Genomic DNA, 24,817 nt, shown 5'->3' on the forward strand with positions numbered 1-24,817 from the left:
CAGTTTATTTGTTTAAAAATGAGGGGTGGGAAATGATTAGGTACGAACTATTTTATTATGGCATATGTTTTCAAAAGAGGACTGGAGAAAATTACAGAATCTGCCACAGGACTGGAAAAGGTCAGTTTTCATTCCAATCCCAAAGAAAGGCAATGCCAAAGAATGCTCAAACTACCGCACAATTGCACTCATCTCACACGCTAGTAAAGTAATGCTCAAAATTCTCCAAGCCAGGCTTCAGCAATATGTGAACCGTGAACTTCCTGATGTTCAAGCTGGTTTTAGAAAAGGCAGAGGAACCAGAGATCAAATTGCCAAGAACCGCTGGATCATGGAAAAAGCAAGAGAGTTCCAGAAAAGCATCTATTTCTGCTTTATTGACTATGCCAAAGCCTTTGACTGTGTGGATCACAATAAACTGTGGAAAATTCTGAAAGAGATGGGAATACCAGATCACCTGATCTGCCTCTTGAGAAATTTGTATGCAGGTCAGGAAGCAACAGTTAGAACTGGACATGGACCAACAGCCTGGTTCCAAAGAGGAAAAGGAGTACGTCAAGGCTGTATATTGTCACCCTGTTTGTTTACATTATATGCAGAGTACATCATGAGAAACGCTGGACCGGAAGAAACACAAGCTGGAATCAAGATTGCCGGGAGAAATATCAATAACCTCAGATATGCAGATGACACCACCCTTATGGCAGAAAGTGAAGAGGAACTCAAAAGCCTCTTGATGAAAGTGAAAGTGGAGAGTGAAAAAGCTGGCTTAAAGCTCAACATTCAGAAAATGAAGATCATGGCATCTGGTCCCATCACTTCATGGGAAATAGATGGGGAAATAGTGGAAACAGTGTCAGACTTTATTTTTCTGGGCTCCAAAATCACTACAGATGGTGACTGCAGCCATGAAATTAAAAGACGCTTACTCCTTGGAAGGAAAGTTATGACCAACCTAGATAGCATATTCAAAAGCAGAGACATTACTTTGCCAACAAAGGTTCGTCTAGTCAAGGCTATGGTTTTTCCTGTGGTCACGTATGGATGTGAGAGTTGGACTGTGAAGAAGGCTGAGCGCCGGAGAATTGATGCCTTTGAACTGTGGTGTTGGAGAAGACTCTTGAGAGTCCCTTGGACTGCAAGGAGATCCAACCAGTCCATTCTGAAGGAGATCAGCCCTGGGATTTCTTTGGAAGGAATGATGCTAAAGCTGAAACTCCAGTACTTTGGCCACCTCATGGGAAGAGTTGACTCATTGGAAAAGACTCTGATGCTGGGAGGGATTGGGGGCAAGAGGAGAAGGGGACGACAGAGGATGAGATGGCTGGATGGCATCACTGACTCGATGGACGTGAGTCTCAGTGAACTCCGGGAGTTGGTGATGGACAGGGAGGCCTGGCATGCTGTGATTCATGGGGTTGCAAAGAGTTGGACACAACTGAGCGACTGATCTGATATCCAGATTGGAAGACAAATGGCTGATTGTAAAACAGAACCATCAAGGTAGAGGATTAAAAGATCTTTCGAGCAGAACACTTCAAGATGAAAAAAAAAAAACCTCTTTCTAAAACTGGTAGAAATATAAGGAAAACCTGACCAAAATGCACTTATAGCTAGTTTGTGGCATACTTCTCTCTAATGGATTCAAATGGCAAAAAAACTTGTATGAATATAGAAGAAATCAATAGGAAGTCTCATTTTTAACAAAATGAAACATACAGAACAGCTGCGAAGGGAGGCATCATAGCATACTGGGAATATAGCCAAGCTCTCAGCATCAGACAACTGGGGTCAGAATCTTGTTTTTGCTACTTTCTAGCTATGTGATTCTGGCCACAGTTCTGTCTATTTTCATGTATAAAAAGATGTAAACTCCATGGAGCCCCATGTGTGAGGATTAACTGAGACAACCGACATATACCACAATCTAAGTACTTAAGACTCAGTAAATGTTGGCGGCTGAGAACATCACTGCTGTCACGGCCCTCACCATTCAGCTACCACTGCATGAAGCCAGAGCCCTACTGTGGTTCAAGTCTCTGAAAGATGACAGTGAGTCTAAGTCAGAGGGGGACAGGCAAATGTTTCGCAGCTTTTTACTCCACAGGGCAACCCACAAATGGAAATGCATGGGCAATCCTGGAAGCTAGTAGCCCTCTGGTTCTCTGCTCTGACACACCTCAGCAGAACAACTGCAAAGAACCTTCTGCAGTAAAGTTACATGAGTACATGACAAAGAGCTTTGTTCAAAACTGATCTCACTCTGCATTTTCTGAGTCTCTTGTAAATGTTATCATACTTTCATAATTGAAAAAAAAATTTAATTAAAAAAAAAAAAAAAAACCAAAACTGATCTCAGGTGAGGTTTGCTAGGGGACTTTTTGTTTTTTTCTTAAATTTAATGGTTGCTGAGGACGCATATGCCAGGCATTCCTGGCACATGACAATGACCCAGCACAGGGGGTGGTTTTCTCTCCATTTTAGAAATGAGTAAGCCGAGGCACAGAAAGCCTATGCAACTTGCATCAGATCACACAGCTAGTTATAATGCAGAATCAAGATTTAATTTCAGGTATGCCTCACCTCTGACCTAAATGTCTCTGTACCTTTCACCACGTTTTACATCTTTGTTGTTTAACTTCTAAAACATTTCACTCTGTAATAAACTCAGACCTACAGAAATGTTGCAAGAGTAAAGAATTCTCATATACCCTTCACCCAGATTTCCTAAATGTAATTTTATCTCACTTTGCCATTCTCCATTTCCCTTCTGAAATGTATCAGAATAAATAATACCCCTTTATTTTTAAATGCTTTTCATTGTGTATTTCCTAAAATATGTTTAGCCCACTTCCACCCTATAATGATAATAGAAACAAAGTATGAATTGAGATAAATTTCAAATGAGAATACTGTAATTCTAACATTCTTTTCATGTATGATATTGTTTTATCAGTGGGAAAAAAAGCAATGATGATAGTATTTTATCACTAAGAAGGAAAGAAAACCACGAATTCAATCTGAATTTAAATCATTATCGTGCTGTTTATGCCACTTACTAAGATTGTGGTGTCTATCACGAACTTCTCGATGTTCTATCATCTTGCTGGGCTCACGATATAGGTGGGAAGTTGCGATATCTTCTAAGGTGTAGTGCTGAAGAGGCGGAGGAGTAGGATGGAACTGGCCCCCAGGATTCATGAGGGGCACAGTGAGGGCAGGACTGTGCCGGGGAGCAGGGCTAATGGTACACACTCTCTTGGCAGGAGGCTCAGGAGCAATTGCGTCTCTTTCAAAACTGCTCTCTTCCCGCCTGTAGAAGAACGGGCAAGTACACGTCTGAGCCTGTCAGCGAGTGTTGGCGCAAACATTTCCTAGGCACCTACTGTGTGCTATGTATCGTGCATTTTCACAAACAGGAAGATGTTAAGAACAGTGTGAGATGAGGCATGAACTGAAATGTCTTCAGGGGCCAGGCAGATAAAGGCAACCACTGATTTATCCCAGCATAAGAGGAGAGGTCAAACCCATCCACACCAAGCAGAAACATCTCAACCTCATGAAGCAAAGGAGAAATTAAGGAGATGACACATTTTCTTACTTGACAGGACTATCGAAGATTATGGGTTCAACTATGTTTAGAAATGCTGTTCAATGTCAAATTTGCTACTGTGGAGGTCAGTATTGGAAAGAGACAATTCTCCACATAGGAGGAAAAAAGCTCACATAATTAATATACTTGTGATTTGGTAGGATTTTTAGTCATTTGCTTCAATTGTAGCAAAATTTCCACTGTTATTAAAATGTTGCTTCCTCAACAAACCATAGAAAATAGTGTTAGATACTCATACATAAATTTCCAGGATAAATTAAATTAATATAATTTCAATTTTCAAAGTAAAGTGATTACACGTTTATAAGACTTTACATCAGAAAAAAATGCCTTAAACAAGATTATATTTTCTATGGTTTTGGAGCAGTGGACACACAGAATACTTGAGAGCAGAATTTATCAGCAGGGGTGTACAGAGTCATTTGAAGAGTTGAAAAGCATTCTGCTGCCTGATGCTGTGACAAAGCAAAACTAGCCTTAGAAATTCTGAGTCCATACCTATATATAACCACAGTCATCCAGTTCTTTTTCTTTCACAAGAAAGGGAAAGCTCAGAGCCGTTCCAGAAAATCAAGGACAAAGCAGCTCTTCTTGGCTTACCTTTCTGGACTGGGCCTTTTTCCATTTCCATGCACTTCCATGAGCAGCTCAGAAGAGTCAGCAGGAGACGCAATACTTGTGTTGAGCAGAAGGTGTTCGTGCTGAGCCAGGTACTGGGATGGGGTCTGCTTGGCGGCCCGAGCACAGTGCAGCAGTTCTCGCTGCAGCAGAGGCAGGTTGGCCTTGAAAAGAAGAGGCAGGGGCTGGAAGGCAGTTTTCCCAGTGTTGGGCCCTACACACAGGCCTCTGCACCTCCAAAGGCTTTCACAAACAGGATGACACAAAACAAAAGCCCTTCTCTCCTTGTTAGTCCAATTTCCATATGACATCCATTATACTGAGCTTAAATTATTAACTTGTCTACTGTCCCCACAAGATCTAAATCCCTTTAAGCAAGAAACTGTGCTTTATTTATCTTTGTGGCCCCAGTACAGAGTCAAAGCTCAATAAAGGTTTGTTGAACATAATAGTTGCAAAACTTAAACATTTTTGAACACTTTGACCAGTTAGAGAATTAGTAATGCCTACATGGAGAAGGCAATGGCACCCCACTCCAGTACTCCTGCCTGGAAAATCCCATGGATGGAGGAGCCTGGAAGGCTGCAGTCCATGGGGTCGCTGAGGGTCGGACACGACTGAGTGACTTCACTTTCACTTTTTACTTTCATGCATTGGAGAAGGAGATGGCAACCCACTCCAGTGTTCTTGCCTGGAGAATCCCGGGGACAGGGGAGCCTGGTGGGCTGCCATCTATGGGATCACACAGAGTCGGACACGACTGAAGTGACTTAGCATATACATAGCATATACACGGGAATAGGAGGCACTCACTCTTTCCTTTCTCATTTTAAGTCCTGGTTCCTACAATGCAGGAGACCCAGGTTTGATCCCTGGGTTGGGACGATCCCCTAGAGAAGGAAATGGCAACCCACTCCAGTACTCTTGCCTGGAAAATCCCATGGACCAAGGAGCCTGGTAGGCTACAGTCCATGGGGTCGCAAAAAGTTGGACACAACTTAGGGACTTCACTTCACTCTTTTCTGAATCCTAGGACATTCTGATAGCACAAAAACCTTCCCTTCCCGTTCTCTCTTAGAGCTGCCATGGAATTCTGTAAACAGCAATTATTCTGGCTTAGTTGGAACATGGGGTCTTGAAAAAAGTAACAGGAGTGATAGGAACGGGGCAACAAGCCTTAGACTAGTGTAGTATCTGAGTATACACAGGTGTCCCACGGGCAGAATCTATTTCTTACTGTGCTGCTCCATTGAGCACATTCCCTTATTTTGTAAAAGGATAATTCTTGATGTACTGATTATTTTTCCTTCTCCTCACACTTAAACCTCTAATGAGACAAATCATACAAAAAACCCTGTGCACCTTTAAACTTAACTATAAGTCCTTCATGTATAAAATATACTTTCCCCATACTTAATTAAAAAAATAATTATATTTTCCCTCAAATTTTAAAACAACTCAGACTGAGCTCATAATAAGCCTTTATCCCAAGGGAAACAGACGAGCAAGTGAAAGGAGAGTTTAATACATGCAAGTACTCATCCCTTTACCAACAGTTAATTTAGCAAGCACCATAATTAGTGACTGTTTTAAAGCAGAAATAAATTGACAAAAACCCAAATGCTAGCCAAAAAGCTGCCAGAACAACCTACCTCATGCTGTTTTCCAAAATAACTAGTTAAGAATAGAGAATTTGATGATATAAAACACTTTTAAAGTTTTCTATTTTATAACTTCAATCTTGTAGCAACTGTAAAAACTTAACTGGAAAATATACAATGTTAGATCTCTACGCTTATGACATGTGCCCTTTAATGAATTTTTTAAAATGTTAATTGTTTCCTATTAACACAAATTTCCCAAATCTCTCTGATTCTGGAGTCTTGGGGGAAATAATTATCTACTGGCTCTGATATACAGAAAAGAGACCAAGATAGAACTCACACAGCTGTTTCAAGGCTGAAAAAGGCATCCCAGACGGCTCTGAGAGCCCAAGGCGTCAATGCCATCAGAAAAGAGCCCAACACAGGCTGTGCATGGAGACCTGTGCATTTCCTTGCGTGTCTCTAACGTTCTCATTTAAAAAACCCCAAACACTAGAATCAGTACTTCAGTAAGTTGACTCAACCTTTTGATGCTATTACATTTTCTTAGGAAATAAAGAAGGTACAGGGGCATATTTATTTTGTCGAGACAAGAACTGATATTATGTGAGTACTCACATTGTGATAAAGGAGAAATTAAATTTCCACAAATACTGTATTGACAAAAGTCAAAATATAAAAAATTTGAGTTCAGTTTTTTTTTGTTTGTTAATAGTCTACTATTAATGAAAAGAATGAAATTCATTTGCTAGCGACGGACTGAGGATAACATTTTTAGCTTATTTGGGGTTGAAAATAAGTATTTCCTATCATCAAACCGATCCCAATGTTCATCTGTAAAAATCATTCTTCTTTCTAGCGCTTGGTAAAACCATGTAGTGGGCTGGATACGGGTCATTAGTTTCCAAACTGTGCATGGTCTAGAATACAATGGTGTCTGACCCTAGCCTTTCATTGCCTTTGACCTATTTTATAACACTGTCAACTTAACCTTTCGATGGCAATGCAAAAACTTGCTGTCTGTGAACGTGCATAAAATTACATGCAGCAAAGGTTCTAGGGACTTTTCCCTTGCCCCACTGTAGAAGCAGCCAATTTTACTTTTGTTTGCATTTTTTATTTTGGCCACACCTTGTGGCATGCAGAATCATAATTTCTGGACCAGGGACCGAAACTGTGCCCCCTGCAGTGTGGAAGGGCAGAGCTCTAACCACTGGACGGCCAGGGAATTCCCTGTTTGCATATTCTTAGCAACAATCCTGATCTATAATGTATATTCTTTGGCTTCTCTCCTGAACAGGTTATAACACTTTATAGATTCCCTCATTAATAATGAGTTGAATTAAATACAATTCAAATTGTGTCACAGACACAGGTTCAGTTTTTAAACATCTTTATGAGTTATAGTATCACTTGTTCTTTTTTTAATTTATTATTTAATTGGAAGAAAACTGCTTTACCATGTTGTGCTGGTTTCTGCTATATAACCACTCTAATCAGCTGTAATTCGAGGTCATCAGAGCATCAGGCTTGGCGCCCTGTGATATACAGCAACTCTCCACCATCTATCTATTTTGAACATGATAGTGTATATATATCAACACTACTCTTTCCATTTGTCCCACTCTCTCCCTTCAACTGTGTCCACAAGTGTGTTCTCTACGTGTGCACCTCCATTCCTTCTCTACAAACAGGTTCATCAATACATGTATATGCATTAATGTGTCTCTTGTTTTTAAAAATTACTGTTTAATAGGGAAAAATAGCACCAGTGGCACAGCACCTTTACCAACTAATCAAAATCAACACCACCAATTACGAGACAAATGAACATCTATGTCTCCTGACAGCATGCAGTGATAAATGCATAACCTTGTTGTAATCATAAAGCACCATCAGAAAAACCCAAATTGAAGTATATGCTATAAAATCACACACTCTTTAAAATCCAGATCATAAGAGACTGAGAAGCTGTTCCTGATTAAAATGAACTGAAGGGAGACATGACAGTGTAATCCAACATGTGATCCTGAATTAGATGCGGGACCAAAAATCAGGACATTTTGCTAAAAAGGACATTTGTGGGACATCTGGTGAATATGAATAAGATCTATAGATAATACTGTATCAATGTTACTTTCTAGATTCGATAATTATACTAAAGTATTCATATGTATCATGCTTGCAGCTTATTCCAAAACATTTCTGTGGAAAAAATTATAGAATAATAATGATGTGATAAAATATTAACATTCAGAGAATCTGAATTTTACTGTACCATCTTAAAACTTTTTTGTGAGCACAAAATTAATTCAAAATAAAATTGTCATCTTTTATATGTAAATTTAACCCGGACTCACATATCAGGGATGCACAATAATTTTAAACAATGTCCCCAAAAGGTATGTTCCAGAGGACAATTAATTTCAGAGGACATAATTAGAAACTAGACTAAATGGGGGGAAGAGAGAAGCAAATAATGACTTCCCACATGCTCTTCCACATACCCTCAGGATTAGTCCTAACTGCAAAGGCCTCTGTTTTGACAGCCTCCACTGATAACACACACTCTTTACCCGGTGGCCACAACCAAGAGAGTGTTCAGTTACTTCTTCTGCCAAGAGCCCAACCACCGTGTCATGCATACACCTCTAGCCCACCCACTCCTGTTCCCCACCTCCCACCTGCTCCTTCTGTGTGTCATCAACAGTGTCTGCATATAAACCACAACTCAAGGCTTTTGCAACTCTCATCTCACCAAACATGAACCTTATCTGAAAACGGCACTCACATTTTCTCTAGCAGCCTCCAATAAAACAAAGACATGAAAATGTGGCAAGCTGCCCTGATGGAGATCGTAGAAGAGGGATCAGTAGCAGCTTTGAAGAAATGCTGAAGATAATTTACAATCAGTAGTTATAAAAATTACCTTGAGGAATGGAATAACAAAAGGACGAAGAGGAAAGTTTGTAGCCTCCTGGAGCTTGCAATGGAATTCTTCAATTGTTACTGTTGAGTTCTGAAAAAAGAAAATAACACTGTTCAACTTCAAAAACTGGACAGTGTTATCCTAACATAAATCTGACAGTGCTGAGCCCTTTGAAATAATGAGGATAATTCCAAGAGCACTATTGTGAACCCAGATCCCTCTCAAAAGTTAACCAGATTCTGTTTCCTTTATGAAAGAAATCCAGCCTCTTTGATTTTCTTCTCAACTGTCCCAAATCTAGTAAGTTCCCCGTAAGGTTCAGCAGCCTAGGCAAAATAGGGCATTGCATTCCTCCCGTGAAGAATGGCACTGAGGTCCCCTGTCTTGAGGGGCTCATCACAAGTCACCTTAGGTACAAGTAACCAAGGGTACAGTGTTTCCAGTTGAACAGTTCCCAAATTAGTCCACAGTACCAACTTAATGACTTGGAGCCTCATTTCTTCAGTTCATTTCTTCATTGGTTCTGCCTACCTCCTAGCATCAGTTCCCTAAATCTTCTAAGCTGGAAGTTAATAACAAAAATAGGTGCTCTTCAAGTGGTCAGTTTACAAATCAGAGTACCTCCAAGTGAGCAGACTTCCACTAGCTAAATTTTAGTATTCCCAGGAAACTTTTCAGCATTTCCCCAGTATTTTTTCAAGTCTTTCTTTAAACTAGGATTCTCAGCTTCTCTAAGAGGAATATAACAATACAAATATTTTCTTCAAAGTTCACAAACCATTTTTATTTTTACTTCAATTCCTTAAAACACAGCATACTAAGTTAAAAACAAAACATTAATCTGAATTCTTGCTTGCCTAAAAGAACAATGACAACTTCAAGGATTTATTTATATAAAATCATCAAGTGTTCAAAGACGTAACATGTACCGCACAAATTATTCATCAGCAAAGTATTGCTTCTTAATAAGAGATGGAAAATATATAGGTCCACCAACACAATACTGCATTAAAAATTATAATGCATTTATTATTAATTATTAATAATGCATTATTATAATGCATAATACATTAGAATACTTAGGGTGGTAGATTTGTATGCATAAATGAAGCAAGATACCTATAATATACTAAGTGAAAAACCAGTAACATAGAGGTATATTCTAATAATACATTTTTGAAAAAAACACACATTTATATAATATTTTAAGTATCTGGAAGGAAAATTACAACAGTAGTTATTTCTAGATGTGAAATTATGTTTGATTTTCCAAATATAGCATACAATATTGAGTAAAAACTAAAATATTTCTTTAGAAAAAAGAATGTATCAAATTTAACCAGGTTAAATGAAAATGTTTGAACAGTTTATCCCATTTCATATAAAAAAATTCCTTTTAAACCTGAGTGCCTGATTTTGTAAATGACAGGTATATAATGCAACCAAATCTACTGACAATCAGGGAACAAAAATTAAGTATAAGAGAAGGGCCTCCCCGGTGGCTCAGACAGTAAAGAATCTGCTTGCAATATGTGAGACCCATGTTCAATCCCTGGGTCAGGAAGGTCCCCTGGAGAAGGAAATGGCAACACACTCCAGTGTTCTTGCCTGGAGAATTCCATGGACAGAGCAGCCTGGCGGGCTACAGTCCATGGGGCACAAAGAACAGGACATGCAGCTTGTGGGGTTTTCTAGTTCCCCAGCCAGGAACTGAACCAGGGTGCTCAGCAGTGACAGCATGGACTCCTAACCACTGGACCACGAGGGAATTCCTCAGATGTGATGTCTCGTTTGAGGTCTGCTCAGCTGTTGAATCTATAGATACAGGTCTTTTGTTATATTTTCAGCCTTTATTTTAGCCCCACATTCTTTCTTTCCTCCTACTATGACTCAGACCTCTTTCGAATCTCCAAGGTTCTATTCATTTTTTTTTAACTTCTCTATGTTGTATAGACTGGGTAGTTTTTTCAAGTGCTCTAGCTTCAAGTTTACTGATTCTTTCCAGTCTATTGTTGAGTCCATCACTGAATTTTTATAATTTCGTTATATTTGTCAGTTCTCCAATTTGCATTTAGTTCTACTTTATACCTTCTATGTCCTTGCTGAGACCTTTGTATTTCTTCATTTGTGTAACTGCTCACTGAAGCATTTTTATGATGGCTGACTCAAAACCCCTGTCAAAAAACTGTTTTTGAGGCATCCTCCATCACTGTGCCGTTGAGAACAGGAGAATCTCTGAAACTGCCAGCTGCGGTATAATCCCAAGTTTCCCACTCAACCTGTTGATCAGAAGAGGAAGGAGGGGTTCCTTACTGATGGGCAGTGGTGGGAGCTCAGACTCCCCACTAGGTCTCTTATGGGAGAGGGAAGGTTGTACATTATTATTTTTTTTTTCCTGAGCTGGTCGACTACAATAGAGTGATTTTTTTCTAAAAGTTTTCTACCTTACTTGGAAGATCCTTTCCTAGTCCTTTGGCTAGAAAAAGGTGGGTTTGTTGTGGTGGTGGTTTTTGGTTTGCTTTTGTCTGTGCTCATCAGCATTTCCTTGTTACTGATTTCTCCAGACCACAGTCCAGGATATATGATGAAAGCATAAAACCAAGGGAACTCACTGCTATGTATTTCCTTGGGTCTCAAGGTCACTAGCCAATCTGCTTTCTTCTATCTTCAAGAGTCTTAATTTTGCTTTATGTAACTGTTCTTTTTTTTTTTTTTTGCTGTATTTGTCAGGAAGAATAGGTATACTTTACCTTTCTGTTGGAGCTTCCCTGGTGGCTCAGATGGTAAAGGATCTGCCTGCTAATGTGGGAGACCTGGGTTTGATCCCTGGGTTGGGAAGATCCCTTGGAGAAGGGAATGACAACATACTCCAGAGTTCTTGCCTGGAGAATTCCACGGACAGAGCAGCCAGGTTCGACTCGCAGAGTCGGACTCAACCAGAGTGACTTACACACACCTTTTTTTTTACATCTCTGAATCAGACTGGACATGACCATATCATATTCCATTAAACTGAGGTACTGTCATTTACTCAGGCATTTATAGAACATTTAGCTGGTTCTAATTTTTTTTGGCCTTATAAATACTGTTAGTGCACATTGGTTGTCATTTTCTTAGGATGAATGTCAAGGAGAAATACTGGGAAGTCAAAGGAACTGTCTAGTTTAAGGCATAAACTACCTTCCAGAATGTGTATTTTCCAGATAAGTAGCCAGAGTAGAAAACATTTATCTTTACCTTGCAGTGGAAATTGCCACCCTTGCTTCCTGGTATAGTTAAGGACAACCAGGACCTTACCTCTTACACAACAGAAATACCAAATGCACACAGGTGAACTAAACTCTGGCTATGCTACCTATGTGATCTTTTCTGACTGTGCTAAGCAAGCTTTCTCCACATGGAATGACTGTGCATTTATATATGCTTGCCAAAATCTTAACCATTCCTTACGTAAATAGAAGATCAAATAAGGCTTTCACGGATTGGGGAAATATAATAATCTAAAGGTGTTAATTTTCTACCAAATTAGACAAGTTTTCACCAAGAGGGTAGAAAAAAAGAAAAAGAAAAGGGAAAAAGGAAAAAAAAGACAGGAAAAAGAACAGACTGGTAAGCTCAAATGCAACATACATAAGACAATCATTTTATTTACAAATAATGACAGTTTTGTTTATCTTTTTCCAATCCTTATATCTTATTTACTAGGCTATAATGTTCAGGTTTACAGAGAATAGACTTTCTATCTGGTTCCTATTATCTGAGGGAAAGCTTTTGAAATTTCACCATTAAGCAGAGGTCTGCTGAAGGTTTTCGGTTTATACATACAACTGTCATCAGATTAAGGAAATTCCTGCTAGGTGTGCATTTTTTAACAACAAATAGATATTAAATTTAACAAACATTTGTCTCCAAATATAGTTTCAATACCAATTACTATAGATTACATGTTTCCGTAAGCCCTCAAAATTTCTACACCGAAACTTCATTTCCAATATTTGGAAGCACAGCCTTTGGGAGATGACTAGGTCAGGAGGACAGAACCCTAATGAATGGCATTAGAGCTCTTATAAAAAAGATCCCAGAAAGCTCTCTTGCCTCTTCCGCCCTGTGAGGACACAGTGAGAAGACCATCTATGAACCAGGAAGTGGGCTCTCACCAGACACCTAATATGCTGAACTTTGATCTTGAACTTACCAACCTTGAGAGCTGTGAGAAATGAATATTTGTTGTTTATAAGCCACCTATTCTTTAATACTCTATTATAAAAGCCCAAAAGGACTAAGACACTCATCTTTTTAAAAATCTATTTTAATTAGAGGATAACTGCATTATAATCTTGTATTGGTTTCTAATGTCCAACAATGTGAATCAGCCATAAGCAGATATATATCCTCTAACCCTTGAGGCTCTCTCCCCACCCCCGCCATCCTACCCCTCTAGGTTTTCACAGAGCAGCAGGCTGAGCACCCTGTGTTATACAGCAATATCCCACTAGCTATCTATTTTACACATGGTAACGTATGTATTTCGATGCTACTAAATTTGTCCCACCCTCTTCTTCCCCCACTGTGTCCACAAATCCATTTGCCTATGTCTGCATAAAATGCTGATCTTTTTTTTTTTTTAAATAAGCTTATTTATTTTTATTTATCTATCTATCTAGTTTTGGCTATTCTGGGTCTTTGTTGCTGTGTGGGCTTTTCTCCGGTTGCAGCGAGTGGGGGCTATTCTCTAGTTGCAGTACACAGGCTTCTCATTGCAGTGGCTTCTCTTGTGGAGCACAGGCTCTAGGATGTACCAGCTTCAGCTGCTGTGGTACGTGGGTGCCACGTTGTGGCTCCCAGGCTCCAAGGCATATGTGCAATAGTTGTGACACATGGGCTTAACTGCTCTGCAGTGTGTGGGACTGTCCCAGATTAGGGATTGAACCCGACTCTCCTACACTGGGCAGGTAGATTCTTTACCACTGAGCCACCAGGGAAGCCCCGAGATGTTGATCTCAGTGAAAATCTCAATATGTGAGAATATAAACTGGCATAAACTTGGAAAAACAATTTGGCCTTATATACTAAATTTACATACATGTATACCCTATGATTCTTGCCTGGAAAATCCCTTGGATGGAGGAGCCTGGTAGGCTGCAGTCTATGGGGTTGCTAAGAGTTGGACACAACTGAGCGACTTCCCTTTCACTTTTTACTTCCATGCATTGGAGAAGGAAATGGCAACCCACTCCAGTGTTCTTGCCTGGAGAATCCCAGGGACGGGGGAGCCTGTTGGGCTGCCGTCTATGGGGTCGCACAGAGTGGGCTAAGTCACTGGAGTGACTTAGCATAGCCTATGAAATCACAATTCCACTGTTCAGTGCAATGCTTGCATACATGTACTATACATAAAAATGCTCATTATTTACAATGGCCTTTGTACAGAATAAACAATATAGTTGGTCAACAATTGCTAACCTTAGGAAAGCCTGCTTGCAATGTTGGGGCACTGACTGGTGTCTAGGAACTTATAATTTCCTACACTGATACAAAACTTTTCATAACTGAAAAAGTGAAAGCATCTCAAGTATTCATCAATGGATGAAGGCATAAGCAAAACAGTGTGTGTATGTGTGTGAGTGTGTGTATAATGAAGTATTAACTCATAACAGGGAGAAAATTGTAAGACATGCTACAACATGACTCTAGACTAATAGGGTGAACCTTGACAATATTATATAACTGAAATAAGCCGGCCACAAAAAGATAAATACTGTGCTTTCACTAATATGAGGTACCTAGAGTAGTCAAGTAGAATGATGGCTGACAGAGCTGAGGAAAGAATGAAACAGGGAATCATTGCTTAAGGGCACAAGTTACAGTTCCAAAAGATAAAAAAACTTCTGAAGGTAGATGGTGGTTGATGTTGCACAACAATGAGTATATTTAGTACCAGTGAACTGTGCACTTAAAAATGGTTAAGATGAAAAAAACAGTTAAGGTGGTAAATTTTGTGCTATGTGTATCTTACCACCTCATGATCAAACAATTAAAAAATCTGAAAGAGAAAAAAAACGAAACTTTAACCCAAGCACAACCATTTAAAAGAGACAATTGGCTCAGATGGTAAAGAATCTACCCGCAATTCAGGAGACCTAGTTTCGATCTCTGTGTCGGGAAGATCCCCTAGAGAAGGGAATGGCACCCTACGCCAGTACTCTTGCCTGGAGAATCCCATGAACAGAGGAGCTTGGCAGGCTGCAGTTGATAGATTTGCAAATTCGGACATGACTGAGCAACTAACACTTTCACTGTCGAGGACTAGCAAACCACTCCACTGTATCCTCAAGATGTTTTCTCTTCAAGTCTTCTCTGCTCTCCTTGAGATAGAGACTCCAAACAAACAAACAAAACGTATATTTTCATAGCTCATAGCTGGAAAAAATTCGTTTTGTGTGTGCATGCATGTGCAAATGAGCTGTCATTTTTTCCTTTTACTCTTGAAATTAAGCAGATGCTACTTAAAGTAATTTGCTGCTGGAAATGGCATCAGACAAATTCTGATGTCTACTTTGCTTCCAATTATGTTCAAACTCATTTTGACATTTAAGGTAAATTTTATTAGTCTAGAGTCAGAAAGACTTTTCCATGGTACTCTAAAATCTGACCAATAAACAGACCCCCTGTCACCCCAAACAAAGAAACAAAAACACCTTCCCTCAATGGATGACAGTACTATTTTTACAAGCTCTGATTTATGCTCAACACTAACTTTCCTTCTAGGAGTCTGGAGTTTCATACATGCTGCACAGAGTGCCTATGTGCCCACTCATCGAGTGTTTAATGGGGTTCCTTGGGTAGAAACATCACACATATGCTGCTGTTATCTTCACAGATGGGATACAGGGGAAAAAGGAAGCCTACACATGGATTCCTCCAGATCCTGACTGTGTCTCACCTTTCTGATCCAGCTGCGTATTCTTATTATATTTCTGTATTAAATCTCAGCTCTGGGCACAACAATATGCCAAATCCCGAGAATTCTAGCAAATCTCAAAACGTGGGAGTGGTGTTGGGGGACCTACGATGCTGCCTCAAAATGTAAAAAACTCAAATGTCCATTGAAAACTATAAACTGTGGTTAAGCTGCCAATGCAGGGGACACAGGTTCGATTCATGGTCCAGGAAGATTCTACATGCTGCAGAGCAACTAAGCCTGTGCAAGACAACCACTGAAAGCCTTGCTCTAGACCCCATGTTCTGCAACAAGAGAAATCACAGCAATGAGAAGCCCATGAATTGCAGATACAGAGTAGTCTCCACCTGCTGAAACTAAAGAAGTCCTTGTGCAGTAACGACAACCCGACACAGCCCCAAATAAATATTTTTATACAGTATAAATTGTGGTATATTTCTACAATGAAACATTATACAGCAATGATAATGAACCACCACTAATAACCACAGTTGTACAAAACAACAGGGACAGAATCTCGCATGATAAAGAAGTCATTTATTACATTTTGCCTTGTATGAAAGTGGTTTCTTCTACACAATACTGAGTAATGTTTTAAAGCAGCAGTTCATAAACTTTTATAGTCTTGTAAACCCTCTAATTATTGTGGGTTACATCTATCAATAATCACTATCTCTGAAAATAAAACTGAGAAGTAAAAACAATTGTTATGGATACAAACTTTTGTAAGGGAATAAAAACCAAGTCTGCAAATGCATGCCAGACACTACTGTAGAACAGTTGGCCCCTGTTCCTTGGATGACGAGAGGGGAGTGCACTCCTGGGATGCATAGGATATCTCCTACAGAGAGCTACTTCTCCAGAATCAGGAAATGTAACTAACCTACCACATACAAAAAAATACAAATAGAAACGCAGACAAAATGAGGCAACAGAAGAATGTTTCAGACAAAGGAACAAAATAAAACCCCAGGAGAACAGGTGATGTAGAGATAGGCAATCCACCCAAGAAAGAGTTCAGAATAATGACTGTAAAGATGATCAAAGAATTTGGGAGGAAAATGGATACACAGAAGAATAAAGCAGAACTTTTCAAGAAACAATTAGAAAATAATAAAAAACAACCCAAAAGAGGTGAAGAATACAATAACTGAAATGAAAAATTCACTAAAAGGAATCAATAGTAGACTAAATGAGGTAGAATTATCGATAAATGAGCTGAATGACAAAGTATGGAAATCACTGCTACCAAACAGAAAAAAGAATGAACAGAAATGGAGACAGTGTAAGAGACCTCTAGAACAACATCAAGTGCGGTAACGTTTGCATTATAGGGGACACCGAAGGAGAAGAAAGAGAAAGAGACTGAGAAAATATTAAGAGTTGATAGCTGGAAACTTCTTTAACCTGGAAGCCCAGGAAGCACTGTCCTATACAGGATTAATCTACAGAAAAACACACCAAGACACATTTGTAAACAAAATGACAAAAATTAAAGATAAACAGAGAATATTAAAAGCAATAAGGGAAAAGTAACAAATAACATACAAAGGAACTCCAGTAAGGCTATCCTATCAGCTGATTTTTTAGCAAAAACTGCTAAAAAAAGAGGAGTGGCACAATACACTTAAAGTGATGAAAAAATTAGGAAATGGAAAAGCTTACTGGTAAAGGCAAATATAAATAAAGGCAAGAAATCATCCATATACAAAGCTCCTGGAGGGTGGGGCAGACTAAAGTAGCAACATTTCCATATCCACAATAAGCAGTTAAGGGACACATAAAACAATTAGATGTAAAATATAAAACCCAAAACAGTAATCATGAGGGGAGCAGAGTACAAAATGCAGAGTATCTAAAACTCTTCTGAAAGAAATCAGCAACTTACAACAAGCATGTGCATATATAGAGAGAGAGAGAGAGAGAGAGAGAGAGAGACCACTATACAAAAACCTAATGGTAACTGCAAAACAAAAATCTGTAATATATCTACACACAAAAAAGGAATTCAAACACAACAGCAAAGATAGTCATCAAATCACAGAAGAGAACAAAAGAAGAAAGGAAAAAAAGGACCTAAAATACAAATCCAAAAAACAATGAACAAAATGGCAATATAAGCATATATACTGATAATTACCTTAAATGTAAATGAACTAAGTGCTCCAACCAAAGGACAGACTGGCTGAATGGACACAAAAACAGGACCCATATATGCTGCCTAAGCCTGGCGGGCTACAGTCCAAAGGGTTGCGTACAGTCAGATAGGACTAAGTGACTGAGCATGAGGTATGTGTCAGATCTCGAGACACATACAGACTGAAGGAGAGGAGATGGGAAAAGGTATTCCAAGCAAATAGAAATCAAAATAAAGTCAGAGTGGCAATACTCGTATCAGACAAAATAGACTTTAAAGACTGTGACTGGGAATTACCTAGTGGTCCAGTGGTTAGGATACCATGCTCTCACTGTCGAGGGCTCAGGTTCAATTTCTGGGCGGGGAACTAAGATTCCACAAGCTGAGTGGCATGGCCGAACCTCTCTCCCCCCGACCAAAAAAAAACCCACCAAATATAATGATCAAAGAATCAACCCAAGAAGACAGAACAATTGTAATATATATATGCACCCAACACAGGAGCAATATAAAGGCAAATGTTAACAGACACAAAGAACCTTAATACTCTGTTTAATCAATGAACATATCACCCAGACAGAAAATCAATAAGGAAATACAGGTCTTAAGTGACAAATTATACCAGATGGACTTAATTGATATTTATAGGGCATTCCATCTGAAAGCAGCAGGATACTCACTCTTTTCAAGTGCTAATGGAACATTCTGCAGGACAGATCACATGCTGGGCAATTAAAGCATCAGAAAACTGAAATCATATCAAGTATCTTTTAAAACACAAACACACAGAGGTTAAACAATATGCTACTAAACAACCAATGGATCACTGAAGAAATCGAAGAGGAAATTAAAAAAAAATACCTGGAGACAAATAAAAATATGACACCCCAAAACCTATGGGTTGCAGCAAAAGCAGTTCTAAGAGGGAAGTTTACAGTGATACTAATTTACCTCAGGTAATATGAAAAATCTCAAATAAACAACCTAAGCTTACACCTAAAGCAGCTAGAGAATGAAGAAAAAACAAATCCCAAAGCTAGCAGAAGGAAAATAGCATAAAGATCAGAGCAGAAATAAATGAAGTGGAGATTTTAAAAAATGATCAATGAAACTAAGAACTGGTTCTTTGAAAAGATAAATAAAACTGATAAACCTTTAGTCAGATTAATAAAAAAAGAGGTGGCACAAATCAATAAAATAAGAAATGAAAAAGCAGAAGTTACAACCAATACCACAGAAAAATGAAAGGCTGTAAGAGACTATTAGGAGCAACTATATGCCAACAAAAGGGACAACCTAGAAGAAATGGACAAACTCTTAGAAACATACAATCTGCCATGTGAACTATGGAGAAATAGAAAATATGAGTGGGCCAATTACCAGTAATGAAATTAAATACGTAATTAAAAAACTCCCAACAAACAAAAGTTCAGGACCAGGTGGCTTCACAGGTGAATTATACCAAACATTTAGAGAAGAGTTAACACATATCCTCCTGAAACTATTCAAAAACTTGCAGAGGGGCGAATACTTCCAAACTCATTCTATTAGGTGACAATCACCCTGATAAAGATATTACAAAAAAAGAAAACTACAGGTTAATACCACTGATGAACATAGATGGAAAAATCCTCAACAATACTAGCAAACCAATTCCAACAATACTTTAAAAGGATTATACACCATGAATAATCAGAAATCAATCAATGTAATACATGACATTAACAAACTTAAGAATAAAAACCATATTATCATCTCAATAGACTCAGAAAAAGCTTCTGATAAAATCCAATATCTGTTTATGATTAAAAACTATGTCTACCAAAGAGGAAAGTGGGAGAGGGACAGATTAAGAATTTGGGGTTTACAGATACACACTATTATGTATAATACAGATATACAAACCTCTCTGCTACATAACTTAATAAAAGAGAGCTGGATTCTTCCGCATTTAATGTGTTGCAATATCCTACATCATATAATCTCTAGAAAATTTCATTGAACAGTCATGAGAGAATTAAGAGTCGAAACGTAAGTAATACTTTAATATTATTATGAAAATGCTTTTGACCTCCTGGGCTCCCTGAAAGGGTCTTGAGAAATCCAAGGGCTCACTAATTACACTTTGAGAACTGCCAAGTTGTGTGAATCATCTTTATTACATAAGAGGCTAATATGCAGGAGCACAGTGTGCTTTTAGTTGAGGTAAATCTTGAGGAATTCAATTTACAAACATTAAGAACTGGTAGCTCTTCTCTTACATATACTGAGAGTTGAACCCTCCCAGGTGTCAATGTAAGAAAATCTCTAACTTATAGTATGGATTCGTCCCTCAGTATAGGCAAAAAAAAAATTATGTGTACCTTGAAAATCCTAAAGAAACTGTATTTGTATGAGGAAACAATGCACCAGGCACTGAATATATTATTAAGTAACAAAACTTAGTGGAACCTCAGTGGATCTCTTGAAACTTAGTTTTAAGACAAATTCAAAGTTGCTTAAAGGAATTAAATTGATAAACATTATCCACAACTGAAATCCATGATTCAATACTATTCTACAAATTAATCTAGACTGTAGAATTTACCACACTGCTACAAGTTTGGGAATGAGGAGAAGTATGCGCAAATTTCTCTGCTGGCTTCAGTTCTGAGCCACATACTCAAAGCAGTCATTGACAGTGATGCCGTACTTACCACCAGCGCTAGAACAAGAGTCCGCACCTTCTCCCCAATCTCAGGTGAGATGTCATTGCCAAACTGCTGCAGAGTGGTGAGGAAGCGTTTCAACTTGCTGAGCTGCCGAGCACCACAAGTGGCTGGCAACTGTTGGTTAGTTAGTGCAGATGATGTGGAAGAGGCAGGACCATTGCTGAATCTTTGTGGTGGTGATGGGGCGCCGTTAAGGGTAGGAGGAGAATGGTTGATGCCATTGCTCACTAAAAGAAAAACTTGGTTTAAGTGCAAATCACAATGATCCCTGTTAATTTCTTATTTTTGCATTCTCTTTCATTTATTGATTTGAATTTTGTAATTCACATGATAAAAGCATATAGAAGACACTGATTCAGCCCTCAACAACACTGCTTTACAATGAGACAGACTGCCTGATAAAAAACGGTTAACAGAGTAACATAGACATGTTGAGAGGAGTGTTGAGAGCCACAAGAGCAAAGAGAAGGGACATCTAACTTCTGCAGGTGTTGGGGGTGGGGAGGAAGGGTAGCTTTTAAGACTTCTTGCAGTGGGTTGCATGAGCAGAATCTGGTAGAATCTATTTCCAACAGGACATTGATCCCAACTTCAGACTCCCAAAGAAGCAAAGCGGTCAATTAAATATATAGCATTTGAACAAGATTATCAGAAAGCAGAGAGTTGCGTTAATATGATATTTTTTTTCCTACCCCATAGGTTTATTGATTTATTCCTACAATGAGATATATATGTATCTCTTTGACCATTCAGAATATTCACGTTCATCAAAATCTGTTTTTCTCTGCCTTGATAGTGCCAAGCGTCTTCTAGATACCATATGGGATACTTCCATTCTATATTTCTGCTCTAATGATAATATATGTGATTAATTAGTTTTCCTATTTGCCCATTGTTCTGAACACTGATTTCTTGTAGTTTTAATCTGGAACACAGCTCTAGAGCTATGGTCTTGGAGGCAAAGTCCCTTCTTCCCTGATGAATGAAATAAATATGCCTAAGTGTCAATAGATTTTTATTTAGTCATTTCCAGGCCTGAAAATTTAGCAAAAGAAAACAATGTCTAAAAACACATCACCTGTATTAAGAAGCATTATTTGACAGACTGTGTGACAGAGGAGCCTGGCAGGCTACAGTCCATGAGGTTGCAAAGAGCTGGACATAACAAAAGCGACTCAGCACGCATGCATGTTGCTCCTACTAGATTTCATAACTTTTCTGTGCTATGTACATGTGCCCCTTATTTTACTTACCAAATTATACTTAGTTCTTGCTATATTTGCACTGCCTTGAAAGACTGTCCAATTCTTGATAAATATACATCTGTGTATATCATAATTAGCTATCAAAGCATATATTAAAATGTTGCTAAAACGCTCACTGCATAGAGGGTTAACAGGCTGAGAAAAAAGATGGTGATCTTCCTACTGTCTTCCAGGAAAGGACATTAGAGCTACTACTGGCAAGGAAGGTTTAACACTCAACCTCAGCAATTCAGAAAATTAGCTGCAAAGGTGTTCACAGAAAGGCCCACTGCTACTGGAGAGCTGCCCTCTTTTGAAGCAACTCATAAATATAATACATTACCATGCTTTTGGCCACTCTGATACTTACTTGGCATGATCACATTTTCTGAAATAACACATATTCACCCCTAAACAGTCAAGTATGGAGGTCAAAAGGGCTCAATTTAGTTACACATACAGATACACATAGAATTCTACAGTGTGTATCTTGAAATCTGAATGATAGTCTAGATTTAAATCTGCTTCACTTCAAAGACACTACCTTTATCTAAGGCTGTTTAACTGTGAGATAAAATTACAGAAATTAAGGGGAAAAGATACCAAACTTCATATCATAAATTCTGGCTCAAATTGCTCCAGTTGCCAGTTACTTAACTTCAAATGTTTTGGGACTATAAATAATTAAATCTTCTTTTTAAAATTGAGGTTTTAGGGCTAAATTTGTTACAGGGTTTGGGGAAATTCAGCTTTAGTAGATAGTACCAAAAAACGTTCTTGTTCAAGTTGCTTCACACATACTCTCACCAAGACTTGATGTTCTATTTCATTCTGAACATTCTTGGGTGTACACAATACTACATTGGTTTTAGTTCCTTTTTGACTAATAAGGCTGAGCAACTTATTATACATTTATTGTCTTAATAGGATTGTTATGGACTAAATTATATCACCCTCTCAAATTCCTGTGTTGAAGTTCTGATCACCAGAGTACCTTAGAACGTGACTGTATTTGGAGACAGGGACCTTAAAGGTTAAATGACGTCATGAACCTAGGTCGTAATCAAACATGACTATTGTACTTGTAAGAAGAGGAAGAAGCATCAAGGATGCACACGCACAAGGAAAGGGTAGGAGATGACAGAGCAAGAAGGCAGCTCTCTTCAAGACAGAGAGAGAGAGCCTCTGAAAAAACCAATCTGCTGACATCTTGATCTTAGACCTCTAACCTCCAGACCTGTGAAAAAATAAGTTTCTGTCGTTTAAATCACCCAGTCTTTGGAATTTTGTTAAAGCAGCCCTACTAAACTAATAAAACAATCATTTTCTTTTGTAAAAAAACCTTACCATGACACTCGTGGAGTAGTTCAATAATTTTATAAAATTTACTTTGAATCCTATGAACCAGTATAATAATTGAAAATTCATCCTTTTAGAGTCAAAGAAATTAAAATAGATACTTTTAAGTCAAAAATATGAAAACAAAATATTTATACTACTAAATTTCCAAGTACCTGAAAGAGTTATGTACTATTCTCTGAGGGAAAAAGAAACAACCAAATATATGTGTGTATTGTTAATAGCCATTAAGAAAATGTTGAGCAGTGAATATAGAAGACTTAATGACATTCATTTAGATCCAAACGTCACTGTAAACCACAAACCCAAGCAACTAAGAGGTCTCACGTGCTGTAGGAGTGAACGACACAGGCCTGGGTCCTCCGGGATTTATTGGTGGAAGGGGCGGCATGGTGGGAGGGGAGGATCTTGACTGTATCTTCACTTCCACAGGAGATCCAGGCATCGCTGGCACCCTTTTGTCAGCACCCACTGTAAAGAATAAAAGGAATGGAAGTCAGAATTTTCTATAAAATAATAAAAACAGTGACAACAATCTGAAATATTATGTTGGTGCAAATGTAATTGCCATTTTTGCATTGTTGAAATTTGCTGTTTGATAGTGGAATACAATGGCACCCCACTCCAGTACTCTTGCCTGGAAAATCCCATGGATGGAGGAGCCTGGTTGGCTGCAGTCCATGGGGTCGCTGAGAGTCAGACACGACTGAGCGACTTCACTTTCACTTCTCACTTTCATGCATTGGAGAAGGAAATGGCAACCCACTCCAGTGTTCTTGCCTGAAGAATCCCAGGGACGGGGGAGGAGCCTGATGGGCTGCCGTCTATGGGGTCACAAAGAGTCGGACATGACTGAAGTAACTTAGCAGCAGCAGCAGTGGAATACATTCTTAAATTAATGAACACACAGTGCGGGGGTGGATCAAGTTTTGCAAAGCAGACGAAAGCCTTGAAGATGAGGAGTGCAGTGGCCAGCCACTGGAAGCTGACAACAACAACCGAGAGCAATCAGTGAAGCTGATCCTCTTGCAACTACATGAGAAGTTGCCCAAGAACTCAACGTCGACCATTCTATGGTCATTTGGCATTTGAAGCAAATTGGAATGGTGAAAAAGCTTGATAAGCAGGTTCCTCATGAGCTGACTCCAAGTCCAAAAAAATCGTCATTTTTTGAAGTGTTGTCTTCTCTTATTCCACACAATAACAATGAACCATTTCTTGATTGGATTATGACATGTGACGAAAAGAGGATTTTATATGACAGCTGGTGATGAGCAGCTCAGTGGTTGGACCAAGAAGCTCCAAAGCACTTCTCAAAGCCAAACTTGCACCAAAAAATGTCATAGTCACTGTTTGGTGGTCTGCTGCCCGTCTGATCCATTACAGCTTCCTGAATCCCAGCCAAACCATTAACAAATCGATGAGATGCACCGAAAACTGCAATGCCTACAGCTGGCATTGGTCAACAGAAAGGGCCCAATTCTCTACAACTTCCGACTGTACGTTGTACAACCAGTGCTTCAAAAGTTGAATGAATTGGGATATAAAGTTTTGCCTCATCCTCCACTGACCTCTTGTCAACCAAACACCACTTCAAACATCGACAACTTTTTGCAGGGAAAATGCTTTCACAATCAGCAG

The 24,817-nt window shown here is 38.8% G+C and overlaps 1 protein-coding gene across 4 annotated transcripts in view; it reads right to left on the reverse strand.

Annotated features, from left to right (window-relative positions):
- CBFA2T2 (CBFA2/RUNX1 translocation partner 2) overlaps positions 1-24,817 on the reverse strand; it is a 141,858-nt gene that overhangs the window by 18,601 nt on the left and 98,440 nt on the right. For all 4 annotated transcript variants that reach the window (XM_027558789.1, XM_027558788.1, XM_027558787.1 and 1 more), the window contains exons 2-6: positions 23,504-23,647; positions 20,559-20,800; positions 8,765-8,854; positions 4,214-4,395; positions 3,060-3,313 (exon numbers count right to left, since the gene is read on the reverse strand). In XM_027558789.1, coding sequence (XP_027414590.1) covers positions 3,060-3,313; positions 4,214-4,395; positions 8,765-8,854; positions 20,559-20,800; positions 23,504-23,647 — 912 coding nt within the window. The remainder of the gene's footprint in view (positions 1-3,059; positions 3,314-4,213; positions 4,396-8,764; positions 8,855-20,558; positions 20,801-23,503; positions 23,648-24,817) is intronic.

This window comes from Bos indicus x Bos taurus, chromosome 13 (genome assembly GCF_003369695.1).
Source record: "Bos indicus x Bos taurus breed Angus x Brahman F1 hybrid chromosome 13, Bos_hybrid_MaternalHap_v2.0, whole genome shotgun sequence".
Lineage (NCBI taxonomy): Eukaryota > Metazoa > Chordata > Mammalia > Artiodactyla > Bovidae > Bos > Bos indicus x Bos taurus.